This window comes from Dermacentor variabilis, chromosome 11 (assembly GCF_050947875.1).
Source record: "Dermacentor variabilis isolate Ectoservices chromosome 11, ASM5094787v1, whole genome shotgun sequence".
In the NCBI taxonomy this organism is placed as follows: domain Eukaryota; kingdom Metazoa; phylum Arthropoda; class Arachnida; order Ixodida; family Ixodidae; genus Dermacentor; species Dermacentor variabilis.
Genome location: NC_134578.1, coordinates 62,321,841 through 62,349,098, shown reverse-complemented (window position 1 = coordinate 62,349,098; position 27,258 = coordinate 62,321,841). Strand labels below are relative to the sequence as shown.

Here is a 27,258-nt window from a genome sequence, read left to right as displayed (position 1 = left end):
CTCTCGTGCAATTATGTATACAAGTGAGAGAAAGTATATCATCGGGCAATAGATATTCATTTCTTCATGTAGATTTTCTATCATGAACTCTAACAAGCAGTAGCTGAAAGTTATAGCTACCGGTATGTGTATAGCCACAGAAAAAATAAGTAAAACTAAATTTTATTGTGCCATAATTGGAGCTGCAGTACGTTGTTTGATAGTTTCTCCAAACCGGTCACGGTCGTTGTAATTGCAGCGCCCTTACCAAAAGTCACTAAAGGAATGTGATTAACCGAAAGCGCAAATTAAATATTCCTGCGCTCGCCGAATCCAGTCTTTCCGCAGGTGTTCAAAAAAGTTTTATTGATTCTGTCGGGATATGCAGGATGCGAATATATCCATAGCATAGTAGCACCCACAGCGATGAAACCTGAGGAAAGCAACAAAAGGAAAGGTACATAGATTATAGGCACTAATAAATCGATTAGTACAGAAACTCCTTGGTCTTACTTTTTATAAAGTGACAAATTATTATTCTGGATGCAGAATATTCACAAATATAAACGATAAATTGTAATATAATAGGCAGCACTCTCTCGCGTTGCAAAAAAGAAAAGTGACAATCTGGAAGAGCGGCTGCATAGGAACTCCATTTTGTGCACCACGTACTACAGGGTTTTCGCGGCGAAGTCTCTTAGTCTCAACGGCCCACCGGGCGTCGATGGCGAGCTGCGGCTTGTGCTGGGGTTTGTCTTGCGTTTTCGCACAGCGGTCTGCTGAGCCCGATATTGCCTGGTTGAAGCCTCGCGTGAAGCTGTAAGATTCGTTTCTTCAGCAGCGGCTCGTGCCTTGCGGGGAGGTGTCACAGCGTTTACCAAAGAGCAAGCGCAGGCATCCGACTACGTGGCGTCCATGTGATATCCCTTCATTCGTCGCTCTGTACGTTACTGCTTAATATGATGATGATAAGACTGGTTTATTGGCATCCCCTTCGAAAAGGAACGGTGTCAAACAGTCACCAGGCATGCTCGTGCTAACCAGGTCGCACTAGATACAGTGCGGAACTGCTATATGCAAGTGCTACATGCCGGGACACCTGGTGGAACAGAATGAAACTGTAATGCAAAGTTTGTACGTATCAAAGCTACGCGGCGGGCATGTCAAATGGCACAATACGGTGATAATGAGGATGATGGTGATTTAATAGCATTCCCTTTGAAAGGGGACGATGGAAAACAGTCACCTAGCCTGCTTGAATTATACCAGGTAGGCCATATACGTTTTTCATCAGAGCAATATTTATGCATCTCCACAATCTTCTTTTTCTTCCCCAAGACTTCCCTATCTACATTTTACCGCTATCTACGCAAGTGCTACCTGGTGTAATAATATGCAGCTGCATCGCAAAGGGCTCACGATAGACGCTACACGGCGGGCATCTTACATCGCAAGGCGAGCGGCATGATAGGATGCGAGTTATGAAGATGATGGTTTATTGGTATCCACTTTGAAATATAGCAGTGATATAGTCACCCAGCCGGTTTGGTTTATTCAGCTACACGATCTATGTATTTTTTAGCATTCTTGTATACATTTCCTTAAACTTTTTTCATCCTCAAACGTAATTTAACTGCCTTGTATCGCTATCTGGGCATCTGCTACACGATGTTCTACTGGGTGTAATAGTATGCAACTGCAATTCAAATGTGCACGCATCGACGCTACGCGGGGCACAGGTCTCATCGTGTTTCTCCTCGCATGCTTGGGTGCGTTTACAGGGTAATTTTCCCCTGCGTGCTAGTAAGCGCTGGCGTAGCTTAGTGTCAACCACTAGGTACTTTATTTCCTGTGCCACCAAAGAGAAATCTTCCCTTGTGATATTACTATGGCATTGGCTGTGCATAGTGTTTGGACGTCACGCATGGCTGTTCGCCATGCAGATTTCGATGCTCGTCGTGCTACAGAGCACTTTCGCGAGTCTCTCACTTCATTTCTGGAAGTGAAATAAAAGCGCGAAAGTGTGTACCAGGTTGGGTGCTCCGTATGGAATCTTTTTTACGTATGAAACAATTGTAACATGTGTATTTGACATTACGTGTTTGATTATTATACGACCGCAATAAATAAAAGAATGCTGTCAAGGTTCAGTGGTAGAGTATCTGACTCCCACGCAGCGGGCCCTGGTGCGATCCCTCCGGGAAGTGGGCTTTCTTTTTTGTCATTTCCGGCGGTGCCTGTTATGGGCACCGGACACCAGTGAAGGCGACGGGCTCATACAAAACGAATAGCATTCCTGCACTCTTTCAAATTCATCAGGTTTCTTTTTGTCTGTGCATGGGGCCGAAGTAATCGGAGTACGATCAAGTGTTGCTAGTAGCACCAAACTATGCTAACACATGGATTACGATGTAATTAGTTGTGCTCTTGGAAGGAAATGCAGTTTGGTGCATGAATTGCTGGATGAAAGATTGATATGTCGAGTTGAATTACGGTATTGCCAATCAACAAACAGAAAACCGCAATCTCGGTTACTTTAGAGAGGAAGACACTGTTTCCATAAAAACGGAAAGTACGATGGTTCTTCTTTCTTTTAAGGTAATGGACATTTGCAGGGTTTGGCGCAATGAACAAGTTTACGTAGTGCTTCGTTCGGTACTACCTTGTCAGAAGAAATTGGGAAAGTTGAATACAACCCACATTCGTCCGCAGACACTTTCAGGCTAACGGGAATATGACGTAAAATGTTAATAAACCACAAGACGCTAAAATATTGCTATATAAATTGAAACAAACAACGAATAGGCAAAGCCATGGCCCAAGCACTGAGGCCGATGGGACGCCAAAATGAGCAGCTGCTTGGTTTGATGGGTAATTTCTGAAAACAACATATGGTTGCTTTTCACTAAAGTTAGCTTTTAATCATGTTGTAAGTCGCATGTTTTTAGTCTACTTGTTGGGTAAAAAAATGCCTGACAATCCTTGTTGATTTAATAGGTTCCATGAAAGTTGCATCAATTTCATTTTCATAATTTACTGAGTTCACAAAATTAGGCAAACATCTAGAAGCTTTGCAGAAGTAGATATTTGTCAGCAAAATCCGAGCTGGTATTGAAATATGTGTCCAGTTTTTTATTACCTAGGTATTGTGAGTATGAATACTGCGCTTATATTATTTACCGAAAGATGTTCATTATTTATAAATAGACTGCTGAAGAACACATCGACATGGAATTCTACAGATAAAAATGTTAACAAACGCATTGTAGTTCTGATCATTGAGCTAAATGTTGCATACTTTCAATTGAAGTATGCTAAAAAAATATCTTGTTGCCATTGTTAAAAAAACTATCACGCATAATATTTGTAGCGGTATATGCAAAATAAACAATCTTAAATGCATGGCTAACAACGCTTTTTTTTAATGCCAAACGTGGAAAATGTCTCGAACAGTTTGTTCCGCAAATTAGGGGCATTGGATGGAAAGGTTCATTTTGTATTGAGGAGTGACTCGAATAATAAGGCGATTTACTAAAACGGGACGTTCCCGGGCCAACGCGGCTCCTTCTTCCGGCGTTAACGACGTATGGCAGTAGGGGGCCGCTTTTAAATCTGTTTCATAAAAACGGGATGGGAGCTTACATAGCTTGCCTGGAGATGGCAACCTGTCCTTCCATTCTTTGGAGAGGAAAGGTCTGAGGGAAAGGATAGGAGCCTAAGGAAGATGTGTGGATCAAGTTGCGGTGGTGTCAGTGCTCGAAATAGGGGCCTACTTTTGCACCATGGCGTTATATTTTTTTTACTTATTGCCACGGTATGCAGGCCATAGGTATTCAGATTTTCTGGACATCAGGATTTAGTTCGCAGGAGTGCCGCCACGTGGTGTACTTTAATCTTTTCAAACTTCCCGTACGGATGTAGTGATGACGTCATGAAAGCAAAACTGAAAGACCAAGAAGTTATCCCTGAGAGCTGAACTTCACCACAAAACTTGTCCCACCAGAGTTATCAGTTTTCTCGACAAAGAGTAGCAGCTCGTTGGCTAGTAATGACTTATCATCCTAAGAGCGTTTAGACGCGACCAGGCAAACCCAACGATTGTTACTTCCGGATTTTTCTGAGGCTGCGTGAAAGGCAGCCCCGTTTTTTTTTCTTTTTTGATTTTTGTAATGCTGCGGAGTCAACGGGCGCGAATAATCGACGGTAAGCACTCCGCGGCAGCGTTTCTTCTGTCGTAACACATTCTTTGCGTCCGAACGTCTCACAGCATCTACGAAAGACGCCGTCGTCGACGGCTTTTCATTCTGACCGATCGGTTTCGTTAAGGTGCTCCAATTATTTCCCCAATAATTTTTCTATTCGCAATCATGTACTGTCGCAGCAGTTGTAAACCAAGAAAAGATGTACATATGTGCTAGGATGGACAAATGAACAAGTTGGTTTTGCAGCTTGAAGAAAAAGGCACGACACGAGAATTGTGCGACTGTCTCTGTCTCGTCGTCTGTTAGCATGCTTTGGCCGGAGATTCTCACATTATTACCACCAATTTGCTAGCCACCCGGCCAGGTACACTTTTGGCGTGACATGTGCAGTAATTGCAGTTACTTGTCAAAGCACTGTCTTGTCACGGTTACACACGTGCGTGAAAGAAGACCGCCATATAGGGTTATTGTGCAGTAATACACGTAGTATTTGTCTGTTCTCCATACTCTCTACCATGTTGCCGTTCCACTATTACAACACAGCCGCAATGCAGACCAGCAAGTATCCAACACCGCAAAGGCTGCCCACGTAGTCAAAAGCCACGCGCACAACTCCTCTTACTTTCTTGAATTCAAAGGTTGTGCGACTGCCGAGGACATCATTAGGGAATGTTGACAGTTCGTGGAAGGCGACATTTGGCATATGAGAATATTTGTTCGCACTGTCAATGCGCGAGAATCTGTACGAGCCGTCGAAGGATGACACTGTAGAGTATATTATGTTTAACGGGATGGAGTCGGCGTCCCAAATGCAGACCCGACTCACTCTGTAACGACTGACGACCTGGAATCTGGCTTACATGTGCAGCCGCGCGATAGTTCGCGGATTCTGTCGTAGGCCATACGACCTACTAGACCTCTCCTCAAAACTTGCTGACGATTCTCGCTTTATTTCGTGCCATCAGCTATCATATGAACTAGTCCTATAGCCACTTTATTTCTCAAAGTTGTCTCAAAATTGGCCACCTTGTAAACGTTATGGTTTTTTGTCTTTATGTTTTATATTTTTGGTGAGTGCTCTCATGAAATTTCCAGTGGTTTCACTTCTGCCAAGCTGCTCGCATTATAATTCGTAAGCATTCTTTGGCGAGTGCTCAAGCAAAATATGCCACGCGAAATGTGTAATATCTTGTGGCTGCACAAAAATGCGTAATTTGAGAAGTTAATACATATAAAGTTTTTAATAGTGTGAATATTGAGGATTAGTAGCGTTATAAGCCATCAGAAACAATTTCAAACAAGAAGAATTGAGCGGAGAAAATACCAATATGATCAGATTTAAGCATATCCATAGGCATGCACAGGGCTCAATAGAAGATGCATAGGAAAGCGTATAGTATGGGTGGATCAACTAAGTTTTCTGGCTTGACCAACCTGAAGTTTGGGAGTGGGGCAACCAAAATTTTGAGGCAGGCCAACAGAAATTTTGGGGATGAGTCAACTTAAAATTTCGGCGTGGGCCAACTTATACTTGGGGGTGTGCGAATTTCAAATTTGGGTTTAGGCCAACTCAACTTTGGGGTGGGTCAAATTGAAATTACAGGTGGGACGACTCCAGGTTTGCGGGCGAGCCAATTTGAAATTTAGGGGTGGTTTAACTGTTTTTGGAGTTTGGGTAACCTGAAATTTGGAAGTGGGTTAACCGACCTTTGTGGATAGGCCAACTTGAATTCAACGGGCGGACTAACTGATATTTGAGGGTGGGATTCTATAAATTTGGGGGTGTGCAAACCAAAGTTTGGCTGTGGGCCAACCTAACATTTGGGGGTGGGTAAAATTGAAATTTGTAAGCGTATTTAATGAATTTACGTGATTTAAAATTTTCCTAATTGTCCTTCGGTTGCTAAAGAAAATAAGTAGTTTACAGCCTGTCCTCGAGGTTATCTAACGGCGCAAAGAAAATAAGATTGAACATGTTCCTGTAGGATCTATGCGAACAAAAATATTCTAAATAAACGCTCTTCGAAAGTGTAACTTACGCAGAAAAAGAACGTCTGCAAAGTCGGCGAAAGAACAGCGCTTCAAAACTGGACACAATCAAGGAACCACAAACACATTGTGCTGAGAAACACACTGCGCTCTTCTTTCTGTGCTAATGAACCAACTAACCCGTGAATGAATCCTTGCAAACCTCTAAAGTGCCCTTGACCACACACAGCCTTTTGTGATGCCATCATCAGTAGTGGGGCTCCGAGAACATGTTCCTGTTCGCCAGTCTGCTTTCGATTTGTTTTTCGTGCTGTGCTTTCGAAGACAAGCAGTTCAAAGTTTTAAAGTCAATATAGCAGCCAAATTCTACCACCGAAAGCTTGCTTGGACGCAGAAGTGATGTATTACGCAGTGATAGCAGTGATGGTGAAGATTTAGTGAGTCGCTGGCATCAAGACAATGTGCTGCCTCCGAGAGAAGAACAATAACGAAAGTGAACAGTTCAGTAGCGGCTCACGTAGCCGTACTGGTGGTGACGGGGTCATCGTGACCAAATTTAGGGCGGTGATCTGGATGGCTCAGGGGTTTTCATTTTTCGTTGAATTCGCTTTCGGAAAGAGATATTGCTATAAATGCAGTGTCATTCGTTGTGGTCTCTAGATATATATATATGGACCTAAATAAACTCTATATCTTATTCATTCGCGATAGTTGGTGTAAGTGGGAAAATGCTCGCTCACACACACACACACACACACACAAACACACACACACAAACACCCAAACACACACACACACACACACACACACACACACACACACACACACACACACACACACACACACACACACACACACACACACACACACACACACACACACACACACACACACACACACACACACACACACACACACACACACACACGCACACACGCACGCGCACACACGCACGCACACACAAACATACACACACTCACACGCACGCACGCACACACACCGATACGACACATTTTTGCCCGCGTTGCCCACGCATGCAGACACGCCCAAAAATTTACTGCCACACATACACGGAACTGTACGCACACATAAACACGTGTATGCTAGCACACGTATGGGTACACTCGTGCGCACGCATATTCAAGTACGAGGATACAAATACACGTGCGCACGCAAATGCATGTAGAGACGCACGCAGGCTCTAGCCATGCACAAGCATATAAACTCCTTCTCCTACCCTGTTGCCTCGCAATAACATGCGTCTGCAAACAGACTCAATGACACTCGCTCTGCAATTATCGTTCAAACTGCAGCTGTAATATGTAGCTTTACTGTTTAAATTTGGCGCTGTTTCAAGTCCGTCTGCCCTCTGCTGAGAGCGTCCAAGCCTATTGCTGCTGTCGTGGGACATAAGTGCCCTTCACCACTGCTTCAATGGACCACCAATATTCCGACTAACTGTCATAAATGCATGTGCTGTTACAAGGGACTACCCTGTCGGCGCAGCCAGTTGAAACTTGGTGATGCTCGGCTGATATATTAAAACTAAATTGTCTAAAATTTCGCCCATTCCGTTGCGCATGTGGATTGCCGTGAAGTTCCACAGAATGGTTAAGGTGCAATGTCCAGAGTTCCTGAGTGCGTCTGTGCTACAAGGTACGATAGTTTTTCTCTTTTTTTACGTAACACAAAGACATGAGCACGCTTGTTATTTTGTTGTCCAAGGAGTAAAACCTGATAATAAAAGTGATGACTTCAAAAATGAGCAACCCTTGCCGCGTTTTAGGAAGTACAAATAGAAAATATAATATTTGAAGCGCACTCCTGAGAAAACCAAAACCGAAAACAAATCTCGAGTTTTGCCTTTTGGCCATCTGGTGGCTGACTGTCAAACTCAGTCCTACATATATCTTAAAAGAAATTTCGTGCAACATGACGCGCAACAATAGGTGCGAGCAATCAAACCCCTCAGCCATTGCTTCCAACGTTTCCGCATGTGATACGCTCGGGTTATTATTGCGAAAGCAATACTGGGCTCGCACTTTCGGCCCTCGGTGGTAGTGGTGCCTCCTTACACAGCTACGCGTCACGTGACCATGTGACGTCATGCCAGACCGAGAGACGGGGCCCTAGCTCGCGGCACCGATGGTGGAGGCGAAGCCTAGCGCGCCGCTGCTGCGGCGCTACCGAGAGAGGGCGCTCGCTGGTGTGATGTCACGCCAGACCGAGAGACGGGGCCCCAGCTCGCGGCATCGATGGTGGAGGCAAAAGGTACGGACACACTGGCGTCAAAACGCGCGTGGCACGCCGCCGGTGGCAAGAACGCCGCGCGGCAGAGGCCACATCGGTTGTGCGCGCGGCGGCCGCCGCAGAGTCACGTGACAGCGCTGATCTCGCCTTGTCTCGAACTGCGTGAGCATAGGTGCGATATCGCAGTTGTCGCACGCTTTTTCCTTGCTCGGTTAGGAGATACCAGCTCCTCGTCCCTCGTCATCTACCACACTGATCGCGTTGATTCCTGCAATGGCAGATGCAGACGACGATGTTCTGACGACGCGCTGTTTGTCGCGGCTGGCTCGGAGCGCTCGGTCGTCGATTGTGGTTCCGCTGCCGCCGCTGGAAGTTAACTTCGGCAGTAGCCAAGAGGTGGCGCTTAGGAGAAAGCCCGGACGTCTCTCATTGGTTCGCGGCACGCGGCAAGCCGCCGAAAATGGCTCCTCGGCCCATCCTCTGCGTGGCAGGCTTCGCGGCACGCGGCGCGCCGCGCGCGTTTTGACGCCAGTGTGTCCGTACTTGAAGCCGAGAGCGCCGCTGCTGCGGCGCTACCGAGAGAGGGCGCTCGCTGGTGTGATGTCACGCCAGACCGAGAGACGGGGCCCCAGCTCGCGGCATCGATGGTGGAGGCGAAGCCTTGCGCGCCACTGCTGCGGCGCTACCGAGAGAGGGCGCTCGCTGGTGTGTCGTCACGCCAGACCGAGAGACTGGGCCCCAGCTCGCGGCATCGATGGTGGAGGCGAAGCCTTGCCCGCCGCTGCTGCGGCGCTACCGAAAGAGGGCACTCGCTGGTGTGACGTCACGCTAGGAGGATATATGGGGCTACAGCTCGGCTCCTCGCAGTGGTCGGCACGCTGCTTTGAGCTATGTCGGATGATCTATAGCCATAAGTTTAACAAAGGGCAACCATGTCCACACCATCAGCCTAACCAAGGCGCAGCCAAGGGTATTGCTTTCGCAATCTTCCACGCTTAACCAAGCTAAGCCTTCAGCCAATTTTTATAGATGCCACGTCAATTTGCACGACTGTATTTCAAAAATTGCTTTAGGGTACACTATGTGTACAGCATCGAGATAGGCATCAATCGAAAGCTTAATCTCCGCCCTACGTACGCTATCGCGGCTATTACAAAAGCAGCATTTCTTTTATCACTGGTGCCGTTTTTGTCTCAAAAATCAAGTAAACATTTGCGTTGTTGCCCTAGGCTTCCATTGCTGAATGTTTAACCGCTCTGGGAACGAAATTACCGCTTTCAACAGCGTGATTACTGTATTTGGCTCCTGTGGATTATCTTCGATAACTTATCTGTCATCTTCCTTTTTATATAATCGACCTGCAGCTTTAATTATTTGAGAAAAACCGGCTTGTTCCGTTGAAACGTGCTAGCTTCGTACCGTGGCCGCTTGGAGCGCTACTCGTTACGTATCCATAAAGAGCTGAATATGAGTGTTAAATCTGCCATATCGACAGTTTGATGTTATCGGTCATGTTCTCTACGTACACTGTCTCCAGTACTGGATTATTCAGGGCTTTCACTTTCTCGTTAAGGTTTGAGCTTCTTGGAATGCTGTTTTGTAGTCGGTGTCTTCTGAATATTTGGTGATGGCACTGCGTATTCCACATGAAGACCGTGACGTCTTTTTTGTCATGCCAGAGTATTTAAAGTAAATTTTTATTGCCCCCAAGTAAGTCTGCACAGTCGCTACTGTATATCTCACAAGCGTCGCATTGATCCTTCTCTCTTGGAAGGCGCCTTTGTAGATGCAGCAACAGCCACGTCCACGCACCCCTCTTCGGCGCTCTTAGCCTTCCTCGTCCGTCAAGGACGCGTGGAGAGGTTGCATTCTCCAAAGAAACTTCCTGTCCGCCTTCGGCCCCTATTAATACGATTACCATTCTTAGGGTACCTCACGCACATTCCTGGACTGTAAGTTTGTCTTGTCTACTTTTCTGTCCGTGTCGCTTACATTTTTTCAGTCACCTTGCGTACTGGGTACGACATGGCCCGATAAGGGAAGCATTGGGCTGCAGTGATGAGGGAAGTGAGTTCGACACGAGTCGTCAGGCGAACTTGGCTCAGTTGTATGTGGCATTGTGTAAGTGCGCTCATCACTTAAACCGTTTTAGGCCAACGTCATTATTGAGTATGTGTCACTGCAAATGTGCGGCTCTTCAATGAACCTCGTTCACCAAAACTAGCATCACTGGGTATGTGGAACTCTTCAGTAGGTGGCTTTAACGCCTGCTTTGGTCGCTAGTTTTGTGCAACTAGGTATGATCAATGTTTTATTGATCCTCTGTAACGCCAGCCTGGGTCACTGGGTATGTTCTACTGGGTGTGTGCTACTGGGAATATACCGCTCATTAATAAAAAAAGAATAATTGAATCTGACAAGTGCTGAGTGGAGCAGAGCGCCCGTCAATAAGATTCAGATTATCGTGTCTGACTATACACTCACGAACATACCAGGCGATGACTCCGTTGCGGTAGTGCTACATGACCAAGCGAGCACAGAGGGAAGCACGAGAGAGCAGCCGGGCTGCATCATCACTTCATATATTACGTGTTTAGACAATTACACATCTGTGTTTTCATACACTGCTTAAAACATTATCGCATCACGTCGACGTTCATTGTGATATGAGTTCTTTCATATCTTATGGACGGTTTTTGAGAACAGCAGCCCGAAAGCATTCGTTGTTTGTTCCTGAGTATTGTGTCTAGTGGGGACAAAAACGTCGGCTTTAATATATCTACTTTTTGGTTTGAACTTACTTCTAAGTTTATAAACAATTGCCTTTACCAGATAGGCAATACTGACAAATTGTTTACCTTCAAGTGTACAATACACTGGTGCTCCACTATGTCTGACCCTCAGAGCCTACTTAAGCTTCGGGGAAAAAGTGTGATATGGGGAAGGCCGATACATTCTGCCTCACATTGCCCCGCAAGAAATGTAAAAAAGTGGTACTGATTAATTAAATGTCGCTGTAACACGGACTCCATTGTTTAAATTACCCAATCCACAGGAATCACCACGATTGCAGGCATTTGTAGCAATCCTCAGCGTAGTTGTCTAAGTGTTTTTTGCGTGCTTATGCTACCGCAAAACTTGGGTTTTACATGTTCCAATATTCCAGTACCTGAAAACGACGCAATATGCATATTTTTGGAACATGCTGCGAGATTGCATAAAATGCATATTCAGCATGCATGAATGCAATGGCCAGGGGCAATCCGCCTAAAGGGTTTGCACAACTTATGTACTTTTGAAAGCCAATCTAATCAAGTCCACGCCATATAAAATTATATAGGTATGAAGTTCTCTCTTCCAATTCTAACGATTACGTCGAAGATTGTGTTTAGAACAACGCCCATAAGTGTGTACTATTACATCAAAGAAGATAATCATATCTCACCTTATATGCGGCCTTTTGATGCGGTGAGATTCCTCAATAGAAGAATGGATACCTTACATGGGTCGTCCATGATATATACGGGTTTATGTATGGAGGCGCGTAGAAACCTCCATAGGGGGAAGGTTTGGCATAAAGGTTCTGAAAGATGCGAAAGTATTTCTAACATATGTGGAAACATTTCTTAACATAGTATTTAAGCAAAATTCACCCTGTAAAGAACATGCCCTGTAATAAACCGCGTGTTAGATTTTCATTGCACTATATGCATGAGTTTCGCGCGAAAGGTCGGGTCTCGGCTCCCGTAAAACACATAATAGACACAAACCAACACCCACGACCAATCCAGATCATTTGGGCACCAGCACACACCTCCCTACTCGGCAACGATGCCGCTCACACCGCCGCTCGAGGACTCGCCAACCGAGCACCCGGACGGCTCACGCTAGGGTCAAGGAGGGATCGCATGGTCAGTTACCAGGAAATAACTCAGCACTACAGGTTAGGCAGGGCAGTGTACCCGCCAGCACACAAATTGCTTAACAAGCGACAAGAAGTAGCTTGGAGACGACTTCAGACGAATACCTACCCCATCCCCGTAGCCTATCACTACTACTACCCGGACCAATACCCTAATACATGTAAGCATTGTAAGCAAAAAGCGGATCTATTCCATATTATGTGGTCGTGCCCTGCCGAAAATCACACAAATCACGAAATAAGTAGTACTGAGCAGTGGGAGGCCGTGTTGCTCAGCTCCGACCCTGACCTGCAGGCCAAGGTCATCGAGAGAGCTGAAGAAGCCGCCCGGGCCCAGGGGCTCGTGGCTGCCTAACAACAAGGTCATCCGTCAATACCTTGTTTTCAAATAAAGTCTTTACTCACTCACTCACTCACTCGCGTGAAACAGCACAGCCAGAGGCTATCACTGTTAACTAAACGTAAAAACAAAAGCAAAATATGGGCAGAGCAAAACCATAGAAAACCTGCTGTCGTAAAGGACCACAGAGTCTGAAAATTATGGAGTGTATGTATGCAGTCTTAACCTTCAATTATTCCACATCGGCGCAAGCAAGTTTCTCAGGGAGCTTCCTATTCCTAAGAAACCAACATTACACTTTTTGTACAGGAGTTGTTATTTCTTAACTTTTCTAGGGCCGTTGTTTTTTACTTGAAGAGTGTGCACAACCTGAAATAGTGAAATAATCTGAGAAACTTGGAAATGGTTTCTGTGGTGATCTCTTAAAACTGGAAGACGAACTACGCAAACCATGTTCGAGTGAAATATTTAAGAGCTGCCAAGGGACAGAGGTGATATGCGTCTGTGTTGGCCAAATATATGTTGCGATAAGTGTAACTATATGCAAACAGGTATTGAACACTTCAAGAGTAACATAGAGAATCAAATTAGAGAAACGGACAAGACATAAAGAAGCAAGAATACTGCACTGCATATGAAGCTTTTCAATAAAGTACTCGGGTGTTTTAAAGCGGTGAGCAGCTCAGACAACGATATCCGCAAAATTGCGACATTGAGATTTAGGTGCCGGTAAAGAAGAGGGAGACATTCGCGCAGACATGATTTAACGTACACATTGAGAAGGGTGTGCTTCCATTTTGAGATTTGTCACCTTGTGCTAAACCGTTTGCCAGTAAAAAGCGGTATATCTGTGCGACTCGAGTAACGGTTCTATGTGAGCTACGACGCTGCATTAGCCGAGCAGGCACGACCAATAAACATGGATGTGATCTTTGACACGGGACCTGGGACGCTATCTTGTACGCCTTCGAAATGCTGACGCTCATTTCCGCCTCATGCTATCGTCCTAAGCCACGCCGACATCAAGGCTTAGGCCACCCTTGGCCAATTGCGTGAGGCGAAGCAGAACGACGACTTTTTCAACGCGTACAAGATAGCGGCGCTGAAAATGTATGTTCAATGAAGATTTACCGCACTATAACAAGTATTCTAGAAACAACAAATGCCTCAAGAAAAATTATTGTTAAAGGTAGGTACGGATAAAATACGGCGTAGGTCTTGCCCAGAATGCGCGAATCCACACTGGAGCTGATTATTTAGACATATCTGACACATTGCGGCTGAGCACTGACGCAGCAATGTTCTATAGCATTCCTTTTCTTTGTATATAATATGCAATACCATCATCATCAGCCTGGTTACGCCCACTGCAGGGCAAAGGCCTCTCCCATACTTCTCCAACTACCATGGTCATGTACTAATTGTGGCCATGTTTTCCCTGCAAACTTCTTAATCTCACCCGCCCACCTAACTTTCTGCCGCCCTCTGCTACGCGTTCCTTCCCTTGGAATCCATTCCGTAACTCTTAATGACCATCTGTTATCTTCCCACCTCATTACGTGTCCTGCCCATGCCCCCCCCATTTCTTTTTCTTTATTTCAACTAAGATATCATTACTTCGCGTTTGTTCCCTCACCCAATCTGCTCTTTTCTTATCCCTTAACGTTACACCTATCATTCTTCTTTCCATAGCTCGTTGCGTCGTCCTCAATTTAAGTAGAACCCTTTTCATAAGCCTCCAGGTTTCTGCCCTCTACGCGAGTACTGGTAAGACACAGCTGTTATGAACTGTTCTCTTGAGGGATAATGGCCACCTCCTTTTCATGATCTGAGAATGCCTGCCAAACGCACCCCAGCCCATTCTTATTCGTCTGATTATATTAGTCTCATGATCCTGATCCGCAGTCACTATCTGTCCTAAGTAGATGTATTAACTTACTACTTCCAGTGCCTCACTACCTATCGTAAACTGCTGTTCTCTTCCGAGACTGTTAAACATTACTTTTGTTTTCTGCAGATTAATTTTTAGACCCACCCTTCGGCTCTGCCCCTCCAGGTCAGTGAGCATGCATTGCAGTTGGTCCCCTGAAGTACTAAGCAAGGCAATATCATCAGCGAATCGAAAGTTACTAAGGTATTCTCCATTAACTCTTATCCCCAATTCTTCCCAATCCACGTCTCTGAATACCTCCTGTAAACACGCTGTGCATAGCATTGGAGAGATCGTATGTCCCTGCCTGACGCCTTTCTTTACTGAGATTTTGTTGTTATCTTTATGGTGGACTACGGTGGCTGTGGAGCCACTGTTGATATCTTCCAGTACATTTACATACGGCGCGTCTACACCCTGATTCCGCAATGCCTCCATGACTGCTGAGGTTTCGACTGAATCAAACGCTTTCTCGTAATCAATGGAAGCAACATATAAAGGTTGGTTATATTCCGCACATTTTTCTATCACCTGATTGATAATGTTAACATGGTCTATTGATGAGTAGCCTTTACGGAATCCTGCCTGGTCCTTTGGTTGACGGAAATCTAAGGTGTTCTTGTTTCGATTTGCAATTACCTTAGTAAATACTTTGCAGGCAACGGACAGTAAGCTGATCGGTCCATAATTTTCAAGTCTTTGGAGTCCCATTTTATATGGATTATCATTATGTTAGCGTTTTTCCAAGATTCCTGTAAGGTCGAAGTCATGAGGCATTCCGTATACAGGGTGGCCAGTTTCTCTAGAACAATCTGCCCAGCATCCTTCAACAAATCTGCTGTTACCTGATCCTCCCCAGCGGCCTTCCCCCTTTGCATGGCTCCCAAAGTTTTCTTTACTTCTTCCGGCGTTACCTGTGGGATTTCGAATTCCTCTAGACTACCCTCTCTTCCATTATCACCGTGGGTGCCACTGGTACTGAATAATCTCTATAGAACTCCTCAGCCACTTGAACTATCTCATCCATATTAGTAATAATATCGCCAGCTTTGTCTCTGAACGCATGCATCTGATTCTTGCCAATTCGCAATTTCTTCTTCACTGCTTTTAGCCATCCTCCGTTTCTGGGAGCATGTTCAATTCTATCCATATTATACTTCCTTATGTGAGCTGCCTTATGCTTGTTGATTAACTTCGAAAGTTCTGCCAGTTCTATTCTAGCTGTAGGGTTAGAGGCTTTCATACATTGGCATTTCTTGATCAGACCTTTCGTCTCCTACGATAGCTTACTGGTATCCTGTCTAACGGAGTTACCACCGACTTCTATTGCACATTTCTTAATGATGCCCACAAGATTGTCGTTCATTGCTTCAACGCTAAGGTCCTCTTGCTGAGTTAAAGCCGAATACCTGTTCTGTAGCTTGTTCTGGAATTCCTCTATTTTCCCTCTTACCGCTAACTCATTGATCGGCTTTCTATGTGCCAGTTTCTTCCGTTCCCTCCTGAGGTCTAGGTTAATTCGAGTTCTTACCATCCTATGGTCACTGCAGCGCACCTTGGTGAGTACGTCCACATCTTGTATGATGCCAGGATTTGCGCAGAGTATGAGGTCTAATTCATTTCTAGTCTCGCCGTTCGGGCTCCTCCGCGTCCGCTTTCGGCTATCCCGTTTGCGGAAGAAGGTATTCATTATCCGCATATTATTCTGTTCCGCAAACTATACTAATAACTCTCCCCTGCTATTCCTAGTGCATATGCCATATTCCCCCACTGCCTTGTCTACAGCCCGCTTCTTGCCTACCTTCGCATTGAAGTCGCCCATCAGTATAGTGCATTTTGTTTTGAATTTACCCATCGCTGATTCCACGTCTTCATAGAAGCTTTCGACTTCCTGGTCATCCCGACTGAATGTAGGGGCGTAGACCTGTACAATCTTCATTTTGTACCTCTTATTAACTTTCACAACACGACCTGCCACACTCTCGTTAATGCTATAGAGGTCATGTATGTTACCAGCTATATTCTCTTTATTCAGGAATCCGACTCCTAGTTCTCGTCTCTCCGCTAAGCCCCGGTAGCACAGGACGTGCCCGCTTTTCAGTACTGTATATGCTTCTTTTGGGCCTCCTAACTTCACTGAGCCCTATTATATCCCATTTACTGCCTTCTAATTCGTTCACTAGCACTGCTAGACTCGCCTCACTAGATAACGTTCTAGCGTTAGGCGTTGCCGGGTTCATATACCAATGGCGGCCTGTCCGGAGCCAGAGATTCTTAGCGCCCTCTGCCGCGTCGCAGGTCTGACCGCCGCCGTAGTGCGTTGCTTCGCAGCTGCTGGGGACTGAAGGCCGGGGTTTGATTGTTGTGTTCACATAGGAGGTTGTGGCCAAGTACTGTACCAGGGTGGCCTATAATGGTCTGGTGAGGGAGTGCGTTACCGGTTCTGGTCACCGGGATCAGGCCACACTCCAGGCCTGTTTATGCAATATTTTTTTAATCTGGTTGAAAATTGCGCTGCACCGGGAATCAAACCACGGACCTCTTGCACACGAGGCGGGTGTTCTACCTCTACGCCACCACTGTACGATGATCTATTTTATATTTGATCAATCACAGAGCTTCAATTTAACGGTACAGCTATGGTTATAATAATGGGTTTGAAATAGTGCCCTTGCATTTACAGTTGAACGAAGCTGATGTAATGAATTTTCTGTTATCAAACTTCCGTCTCTGTTTCGGCGTAGCATTACAATTTTTGCAACTTCTGTGAAGCGTGATGCTGCCGATGTATTACAAGCGAAGGAAGGCTGCACGGAGGATTGTGCTTTATGAATATTTTTTTGTATGAACTACATTGCTTAGTGCTGATAATTAATTGAATTGCATGTAACTGTGAATTCGTTTTTGTGACGCTTGCACAATGACAGCGCTGCATTTTTATTCTTCCCTGTCCTCTACTTTTCTTTTGGAACCCTTTTCTTATTCCCTGTACAGGGTAGCCAACCAAAGATATGCTCTGACTAACCTCCCTTGTGACTCTCTTGTTTCTTGTTTCTTTTTTAAGCCATTCAAAAATACTGCCGGGATTGCGGACAATGAAAATAAAGTTTAGGTACAATGATTGGTCAAACTTACGCATTGTGCATGGTCAAAAATTTGTTTTCAAGCAAAGACAAAGCAACTGTGCTTCAAACCGGAGTCACGAAGTGAAGAGAAACAGGCTTCAACGTATGTCACGACGGAAAAGCTGCTCGTCGGTCACGTAGAGCCTTACATAATAAAAATTACGGTAGGACTCATCTCACGATAACTGTGGACGGTAATGGAAATGACAGTCTACCAATCTAAGGCCAGACACTATTAATCCTAAAAACTTCGTTGCCTTACCTATATGCCACAGAGATAATAATATGGATCAAGTGACACATGCGCCTTATGATGACGGCATGAAGACTATCAGATACGCTTATAAATTTCTGACGATGGTGTAAGCACAACAGTGGCAAGACATGGACGGTATGTCGACAATTGGCGTGAAGACGACGCTATGGTGACAACAGTATAAGGAAGCAGGAACGACGACGATGGCAGCACCAATACGGCATGAGGACAACACTATGGCAATGGACGCAAGATAGAATCTGTGTGAAGACTACACAATGACGACGGTGGCATGACAATCGTGACATAATCACGGTTGAGTAATGGCAGCACAATTACGGTAGATTTAAAAAGAAGGAATAGCGTCGATGGATCAATGAAGGCGGCGTGACCCTAATGACTTGAAGACAATGAGATGATGATATTGGAATCGACGATGGTGACACGGCAGCGGCAAGACGATGCCATGTCGTCGACGCTATGACGACGGCATTCATGTAAATTCTGCGTTCTGACGCACCACAACGGCGACTTCATCATGAGGCACGCCGTGGTATAATTTTCACCACCTGGGGTTCTTTACCGAACATCAAAATCAGAGTACACTAGCATTTATACGTTTCAAGCTCGACAAAATTCGATGGCCGCGCCCAGGTTCACAAGTGCGACATCGAAATAAGCAATGCAATGCCCCAGACACTGGGCTACCGTGGGTTGTCACGGAGCGCCTGACAGATGAATTTACCAATAAGGCTTAGTAACAAGTGTCCAAAAGGAGTCGGTGGTAAACTCTTAGCGAAAGAAAGAAGTAGCGAGCCACTACATTCGACACAATAAAAGAGGTTAGTGCAAATGAAGATCAGGGCCTTAAAGATAGCGGAATTCCCGTTTTGCACTGCATCTGTCTGACAGAAGACACATGTCAATGGCTTCTCGTATGTTCTTTGAATTGTCGGCTAGCCTTCATTTACTATACTGGGCCCGCTTTTGAGAGAATTCTAAAATAAGCCTCCCAATCAATTCACAAATACTAACAAGTTATTAGTCATATCAAGGATTTTTGTACATTCAACTTCTAAGCAGTGTCTGATAGAAATAGAAATGCTGTGGAACCTGTGGCAAGGTTGGTTTAGCGACCGACCGCTGCTTGGTTTGAAGGATACTTTTATTTATGCGTAAATGAATTTCCACACAAATATCTTGTCACTAACATCACTATAAGCAATACATTGGTTCAATGCTTCGACAATAATAACGGGATATGAAGAAATCGTATTCTTGTAATAGAGCATTGTTTGCATACGTGCATACACCACCATTTGCTTGTTAAACAATTCTAAGTTATAATAAACTCACCTTACGTAGAAACAGCGGCATTCCTTTGCCAACAGGGACATTCTTTCCTTTTTCTGAAAATATACATATCGTCTGAAATAAACGTGCGCTCCTAAATTGATAACGAGTGCGAAACTCTTCCTTAATTTAAGGTGCCTCTCCTTTTTGGTTGCTTTCATCGAGGCTATATTAGACAGCACGAAATTGTCGTACCGAATGTCAACGCTAATTAGCACATTTGTGTGTTTAATTTCTCCAAATTCGCATCAGTTCCGTTACTGAATAGAACTTTCTTTTTTTGCCTTCTCCGTCAAGTTACAAGATATGTTATTGTTTTCGTAATATTGCGTTGTCACGGCAAGCTGTCTACTGTGACAAATACTACCCGTTATGATATGTACTATGCGTTACGATAGCACCCGCTGAACTACCTTGTTATAAGCTTTCCAACGGAACTCCGAACTCTATTGTGGTCCTTGGCAAATCACCAATATAAAGAACCTTGCCATTTTAGGTTACCACTAATAAAGACTTATTGAGTTTTTAAACCTGAAATGAAGTTTCGTTCCCCTCTGGCATGACAAACAAGTAGTTTTTCTCTGCATAAGCGCACGCTCCCTTCATGACTGTAAAGCTGTGCGTTGGTCGACTATAAACGCAATAAGGTAGCATGATGACGCCAGCGAACACTGCTTGTTTCCAAGCACCAAAGATAAAACAGGCTTGGAGAACGTGGATCTGCTTTGAATTTTATCCAAAGGGAAAATAGAGAAAGGAGGGTGTTTCGCTTGTTTATCTGGGATTAGTCGGCGATCGGTGATGAAACAAGAAAATGGAAGGTACGGGCGTGTGAAAATACTGTAAAGTAGCTTTCGGCTTTGCGGTTCCGGCAGCATTGCAAATGCGGAAAGCAACCAATTTAGCTAGTGGGTAGCGATGTCCCCTGTCCTGGTACTTCAATGTTTGCTGGAGCACTCATCTAAGAAATCGATCCATAAGTGATCTTTAGGAATGCTTTATTGCCCCTTCTTGTCCAACGACAGACGGCCTTGTTCTGTATCATCCGCCACGGTACTGCGAGGCAGATTAGACTGGCAGCCGGTTACCTATTGGTAAATTGGCAGGAACGTGCTTCCGGCAAGGTGATTTGCTACTTCCGCATTTCAACTCCTGGAAAAGAGTGTAGCTCACCAAGCTGAGGCATTCTAAATTGGAAGTTGCCATCATGTCAGCGGCCCAGACAACCTAAGTTTTTGTCACCACAGCATTTACCAAAAATGGCATGGCGTGGCCTGCGTTTCTGGGACAGTTAATCCCTAAAGAATGCCGAATTCTGGGCCGTCGGACGCCTGCTCGCCTTTGGTTTCCCGCCGATGACAGGCAGCAGAGTGGTTTGGGACCTGCGCTCTGCATCAACTAAGACAAACACTCCCCTACATTATGCTTTCATTAGGCCTCATCGTCTGGAGGCTTTTGCGTTTGTCTCTTAGAACATTTAAGCTCTTTCGTCCCTTTCTTCGTGCTCATTCGGAATTTAAAATATTCAGTTGTTGCCATGGAGGTATATTTGGCGTCCCAGTCGCTCTTTATCGTAAATTCGACCTTAATGATTCAGTAAATTGGAACTTAATGATTCAGTAACTAATAGCGTATAATGGCAGCGCATAATTTAAGGTGTAATTTATGTTTATTAATGCAGAAGTCTAATCAGCGCATCAGAATGGGGTGTCTCATATTTACATGTAAAGAAAGAAGAGTACTCACTTCTTAGACATGTTTCCTGGCACTCTTCTAATGACTTGAAACTGTCTGCAGAAACGCATGTTTCTTCAGGTAGGCACTGTTCGGTGTCCGAATCGTAGTAGTAGACCCTAAAGAGGTTACCTGTGCACGTTGGCAGCATGCGTGGACTTGTGCAGATCTCGGCTGAAGAGTTATTGAGAAACGTTTTAAGGATCATATATTTGGGTTTCATTTGTCCTCCAACGCATGACCAATAAGAAGTATTGCAAGAAAGGGGGATACAAAACATCTGTTCGTTTCACTGAGAAAGATCACAGAATGTTGGGGACCTGTGTTTTTTGTAAAAACCTTATCGAGCCAATTGACAATGCAACGAACAAAACAACCTCTACAACTTTAATCGAATTGAGAAGCAGCTATGACTGAAATTGAAAGTAGCCGTAGGCTTTGTTACGAGTAATGAACTTGAAACAAGCAGCAAATGCAATTTGTCAGCGAATGAACGCACAATCTGTTCGTTAGGCCTGCGGTTGCTATGTCATTTTAATACGGCGTGGCTATCAATCCGTGCCATCTTCGATTATCCGTACAACTGTAATGAACATAGCTTGTAAAGCGATATAATGCATCATTCAAAGCAATTGCATGCACGTCGAATGTCCTTAAACGGCCGGCGAAGCATCATAGTTGCAGGTGAATGAATAAAAAAAAACGTCCGTTCCCAACATTTAGCTATCACGGCTGCCGAAAACTGCATGGCTGATTGTTCGCTAATTTTATCGCAAATCTCTTTACTGCGTCAACCTTGATGCTTTGAGGCACCAAATACATGCTTATAGGCCAGTTGCGAGACCCATAAGGTCGAAAGCGCGTTCTACACCTGGCCGCATAATACAGAGTAGTGCAAGGTTACATTTCAGTTGCACAAATACACTAACAGGTGGACGGTCCAAGATGGGTGATTAAATATCGATGTGTATTTCATCACACATATTACGCGAACGATCAATGCGGTCCCTGCCGCGGTAGAATGTTCTGGTTCATCCCGCTTTCATTTTCCAGCGAACTGTTTATGGCTAGGGGTCCGAGAAATTTTCATGTGTGTGACCAAAAACTATTATAATCAGAAATGACTGTGCTAGTGCTCGCGCATTTGTTGTCGTCTTCGTTGTCGTCTTCTGTCACAGCGGGCTCTATTGCAGATCATCATGCCACTGTTCCCTAAGGGCTCCTCGTGCTCATGCCACTGCTCGCGTCTTCGTCGTCGTCTTCTTCGTAGCTGGTTCCGATGGCGGTCATCGTGCCAGCGTTCCCATACTGCGTCCCGTCTGCGAATACACTGATGGTAATGGCCCACTGCCAGTCAGTGTGGTGATTTCGGTCTGAAATTCTTTGGCTCAGTATGTCACGAAATGAAAACACCGAAGCATATAACGAAAGTATCTAGCGAATGTATACCATGAATGAACGCGAATGTATAAACACAAACATGTGGACGTAGCTTCGGTCACGATGACTGCCGATCAAGTCAATAAATGTGTTCGTGCTTTTGTTCGAAAGTCTTTGTCAGCTCTTTGTCGTGTGCTGCACAGCTTTGCTAGCCATCCACCTCCAAAGAGTGGAATGGCTCGTGATTTTTTTTTTTTTCATAAAGATACGAAGGTTACTTGATATGGTGAATATTTCTTATGTGTTTGTCATTTAATATGGGAAATCCATTCTTTTTCCTTCTAATTTCCTGAGTGTATACGTGGGCTTCTTATAGCGACTTGGTATCCTCAATGTAAATTTCTTGCAAATCTCCGCGGAAATGTGTGCGTTTAAAATTGTTAGGTTGGTTAATAGGCTGGTTCATGCATCTTGCCGATTGTCGAACGTTCTGTTGCCTCACGAAATATCTGTCTGTAAGGAATAATTGTTAAAGCTTGGTTGTGATTTTTGTTCGTTGAAATATTAGGTGCAGCCTATGAAATTTTCAAGAAATGAAGGGACTTCATTTCTAAGGGTACACGAAGACTTCCAATAAAGAAATTGCAAGTTAACGCCCTGTTGCTTCCTTCATGTCCGTTAGTTCCTTGAACTATGTGCGCGATTTTCATTGTTCTCCTATACGCGATGTACGTCTTGAATGACTACATCATGCAACAGACTGGAGAAACAATGAAAGTCAGTACTCATACTGTCTGTTCCTGTTTCTTTCTTTTGTGTCATTTGCGTGTTCTTCGAATGCATAAAATGTGTCCACTTGCCGAGTTTTCTTTTGCAGAGTTCCCCTAAAACATATTCTTGCTGCTGAACTAAAATTGCTGGTTCATGAGTATGGCATCAGAAGGCAGCTCGGAGAAAGTTCTTCCAGTTTGTGTTTGAAGTCCTATTGTTGTGTGGGCTGCCAACATGTCAAGCGCAATGTACCATCTGTGAAGTGTATAATGTCGCCGGTAACAGTACGCATGACATCACTTCATAGCTAAAATTGCTGGTTCATGAGTATGGCATCAAAAGGCAGCTCGGAGAAAGTTCTTCCAGTTGGTGCTTGAAGTCCTATCGTTGTGTGGGCTGCCCACATGTCAAGCGCAATGTAACATCTATGAAGTGTATAATGTCGCCGGTGACAGTATGCTTGACGTCACTATGAAAGCGATTTGTTTTGCGAAGTAGGCTTGTTGTTATGCTATCAAGGAATGCTGGTGTAGGAAAAAGAAAATGAGTACATAAAAGGCCGCCATGTCTCGGCTTCATGCAATCTGGTGGTGTGGTCGTCTTTTTTGGTATACACTAGCATTCTCATAGCACTACGAACACTATTGAGACTCGTCTCCATTCCACATTTGAGGGTTAGTAAGAATTTACCCCGTTAATTGACAATTGTTTCACTGTAGTAGATTTACTCATAAAGATTGTTGGCACTAGTACACAGTTTTAATTTTTCAGCGTGGAAGACAGAACCCAATTTTTAGGTGCCACCTCTTGTGTCAGTTAATTTCAGGTTAAGACAAGCATTAGTGCGGGTCGACACAAAATCGGCGAAATTTCCCTCAGTCCTTGTTCGACACAATAGCACTAAAAGGCTCTTCGTCAGCACATTGTGGATTTGACTAGACGGGTGATCGCAATACAACAACACCTGCGGCAGAACGCATTTCTAGCAGAGAAGTGCTTTACCAAGAATTATTTCCAGTGCATTTCATGAAACTGGCTCATGGGGGTTATTCGCTTGCAGTAGAACATGTTATTGTAAACTCGGTGGTTCGACGGAATATGAATTATTTCATTGTCGTCTTGTGTGTATTGCAAGACCACAAAATTGGTAGTAGTACTGACATTTCAAAGGTGTATCGTGAAAAAAAAATCTATTTTTGAGTACTTTTCCCTGCTTCTAACAATTTCGAGTAAATTGGGCAGGCACAGTTACGCCCAGGAAGGCAAGACGATGTCTTGTGTGCGATCAGAGAAATTTCAGCCGATTTATTCCAGGCCACGATTAGGCACCAGCATTGGGAGTCCTTAATATTTATTTATTGAACAGAAGTTAATCTGGTATATTTATTCAAATGACCAACCTTATTAGCGGTGTGCATGTAGAACATCAAACAGTGACCGTATGAAAGAGAGAGCGCTAATGTTAGGAACACTTTTCTATATAAAGTGTATAACGAATACAGAGTCGGTGCAAGATCCGTTCAGGATGAAGTGCTACAATGTGTTTATACTTCACTACAACTTCCCTAAATATCAATGCCTCCACCAGTATGCTAAATTAGGCCACGTTGGGTAAATTACCATTTTCCGCTGGGACACGAAAAAAGGGCAGAATGTATAGTAGTGCCCCTCATAAGATCTTTACCAACAATCACTTGAGCCGCTGCGTCATTGCAGCAAACACACGGCCGCCACACATGTGAAATGCCCCTTAATTTGGATATTGACCCCTGAAAGATTATGGCAGGTTTGGTGCCGGTATAGCAAAGAGACATATTATCTAATGAAACACATGCAAGTTATTTTTCTGGTGCCCACATACAAGGGCGTATTTTAAGAACAGCGTTGCGTTGCATTTTGATGATACCGCTAGTCCACATGCCATCAGTGTTGCAGCGTGCGGTTGCCATGGAGATTCAGATTGCAAAATGTTACACACTTGTAGTTCGGAAAAAATAAAAAGAATGCATCACACCTTGAGCAACGCCAAACTGTTGAAACTGGAACTGACCACTCTACTAAACTGCGAAAAATATTGCCCGGACTTCTAATATGTTCAAACATATCTGTATTCATCTCGCTTTAACTACTTCCCAGAGCCGTATATTCAGCATACCGTAAGATTCAGTTGATTCTGATTCGGTGTAACGCCAGTGCTTTGCTGGCTGCGTAGGAGTTACAGAAAGTCATTGTTTCTTCGCACGCTTCCCGATACCCCTCATTTACTAAGATCAGTAGCTGTTTTTGCCAAGGATCGGTCAATTGAAGATAGTTAGTTGGTTTTTGAACAACGTTCATGTTCTTCGCCAGGCTGGAACAATAAAACAAAATTTCATAGAGTACGCCTCAAAGTAACCTGCTTTTGTTGGTTCATACGTTTACGATTACTTTATTATGGAAATTTTCTTCATTATTCTTCATTATAGGAAATCATACAACTTAAGACGCATGTAAGGTAGTGACACAGCTTCAATACATCTTGAATTTCTTCCATCAAGACAAAATTTACAACAGTTTTGGGATGAGAATTTTTGATACCGTAGAACTGTGGACTTCCGTCACTATAGTAGAGGTTATCCGGTGATATGTTCACTGGCATTGAGTAATGATATGTTAGAACGACCTCAGTAAACTCCAGCAATATTCCACTTCCAAAACTGAGAAAACTGCATGTATGCACGGAGTTTTAACAAGTATACGATCATTTTGGTCAACGTCTCTAAAACCAGGTAATGACGCGTGGTACCAACCAGGTTTGCGCAAAGATGCTGATTAACATGTCAGTATATCTTTGCAAACTACAGTGTGCAAACTAGTTTAAAGCGTTCGTTTTATGACCTAAAACAAGATGCCTATAGCATTGCGAATCACTACAAGAAGCCAAACATCATTTTATGTTTACACTACACGAGCTGAACTAGGTCAACAAAGTTCACTAATGCCCTACACAAGTGCTTTATAGTCACTGGGAGAAACGCTGATATCCCTGTATTTAAGTAAGTAAACTTCTGCTCTGCGTTTGCGGCATGAGCATGTCTATATTTATTTTTGTCTCAATATCAGTGCAGCAACCATTTTCGCATTATGGTCACTTGCTCACAACTTGAGAAGTCTGCTTTATAGGGAGGTAAAGAATATCCTGCTGAGCTCTTTTGTAACCTTGGGATTTCTAGGTACACCTAGCACAATGACAGTCTAAAGATAACAGCTGCTTGAATGACACTAGGCTACCATGTTTTCAAATTATTTCCCATAATTATTTGAATGACGTGACAATCTTTAATCAATATTAGTCTTTGCCTGCAGCAATGGAGTAAAATTAAGTGACTTCTTTGTCATTTACACGTCTAAAGTAAACGAGAGATGATACCAGTAAAGGCATAAACAGATAATCCGGATAAAGAACTATACATCGAATTCGCAAACATGGAACATCGGATATTTGCAGTTTCACAGCGATTCGAAATAGCCCTGCTCTGTCCGTTCATAAATATAACTGCTCCAGTTATCCAAGCATGCACTTATTTTAGGTTTAAATGCATACATACGCAGTTCGTTTGCGCTAATCTGCAGGCCGAAAATGGTCGCAAAAAAGCACACGGAGATCTTCATGCTAGATTTCATGTTGCCAAGAGCACACACGGGATCCCATTCGCTTTTGACAGCTGCGAACAATGCACAATGTATTAAACGCAGTTGAGGATAAGACAATACAAGCCCACCGACTCGAACAAGTGTCAGTGTATGGAACCCCAAACACGCTGTTCTTTACATAAAGATAACCGAGCACAGCTCTGTTTGCACCAGATAGAAATCACCCCCACGTGTGTTTGGCAAGTTACATATTCTTTATACATATAGATACACTACCAGCCACTGAAGCCCAGTGGCTTGGGCTTCGCCCTACTGATCCCACTTGCAGCAGCCGTATTTCAATACCGGTAAAGCAAAGGCATTCATGTGCCGTGCTTCACGTGCACGTTAAATA

General features: G+C 44.2%; 1 protein-coding gene across 1 annotated transcript; it reads right to left on the bottom strand.

The window, feature by feature from the left end:
• Nucleotides 1–143: 143 nt before the first annotated feature.
• On the bottom strand, nt 144–26,939 carry LOC142564189 (uncharacterized). The gene is made up of 5 exons (XM_075675090.1): nt 26,819–26,939; nt 21,093–21,254; nt 19,350–19,402; nt 11,866–12,003; nt 144–412 (listed from the first exon to the last, which is right to left on the bottom strand). Exons 1-4 carry the CDS (start codon nt 26,892–26,894, stop codon nt 11,899–11,901), a joined length of 396 nt encoding a protein of 131 aa, XP_075531205.1. The 5' UTR covers nt 26,895–26,939; the 3' UTR covers nt 144–412; nt 11,866–11,898.
• Nucleotides 26,940–27,258: the final 319 nt, after the last annotated feature.

What these genes read in the sequence shown, in the direction of transcription:
- LOC142564189 (XM_075675090.1), bottom strand. Translation starts at nt 26,894, where the DNA reads ATGAAATCTAGCATGAAGATCTCCGTGTGCTTTTTTGCGACCATTTTC. An exon ending in CCAGGAAACATGTCTAAGAA is followed by an intron (nt 19,403 to 21,092) that starts GTGAGTACTCTT and finishes GTATATTTTCAG; the next exon opens with AAAAAGGAAAGAATGTCCCT. An exon ending in TGCCGCTGTTTCTACGTAAG is followed by an intron (nt 12,004 to 19,349) that starts GTGAGTTTATTA and finishes CGCATCTTTCAG; the next exon opens with AACCTTTATGCCAAACCTTC.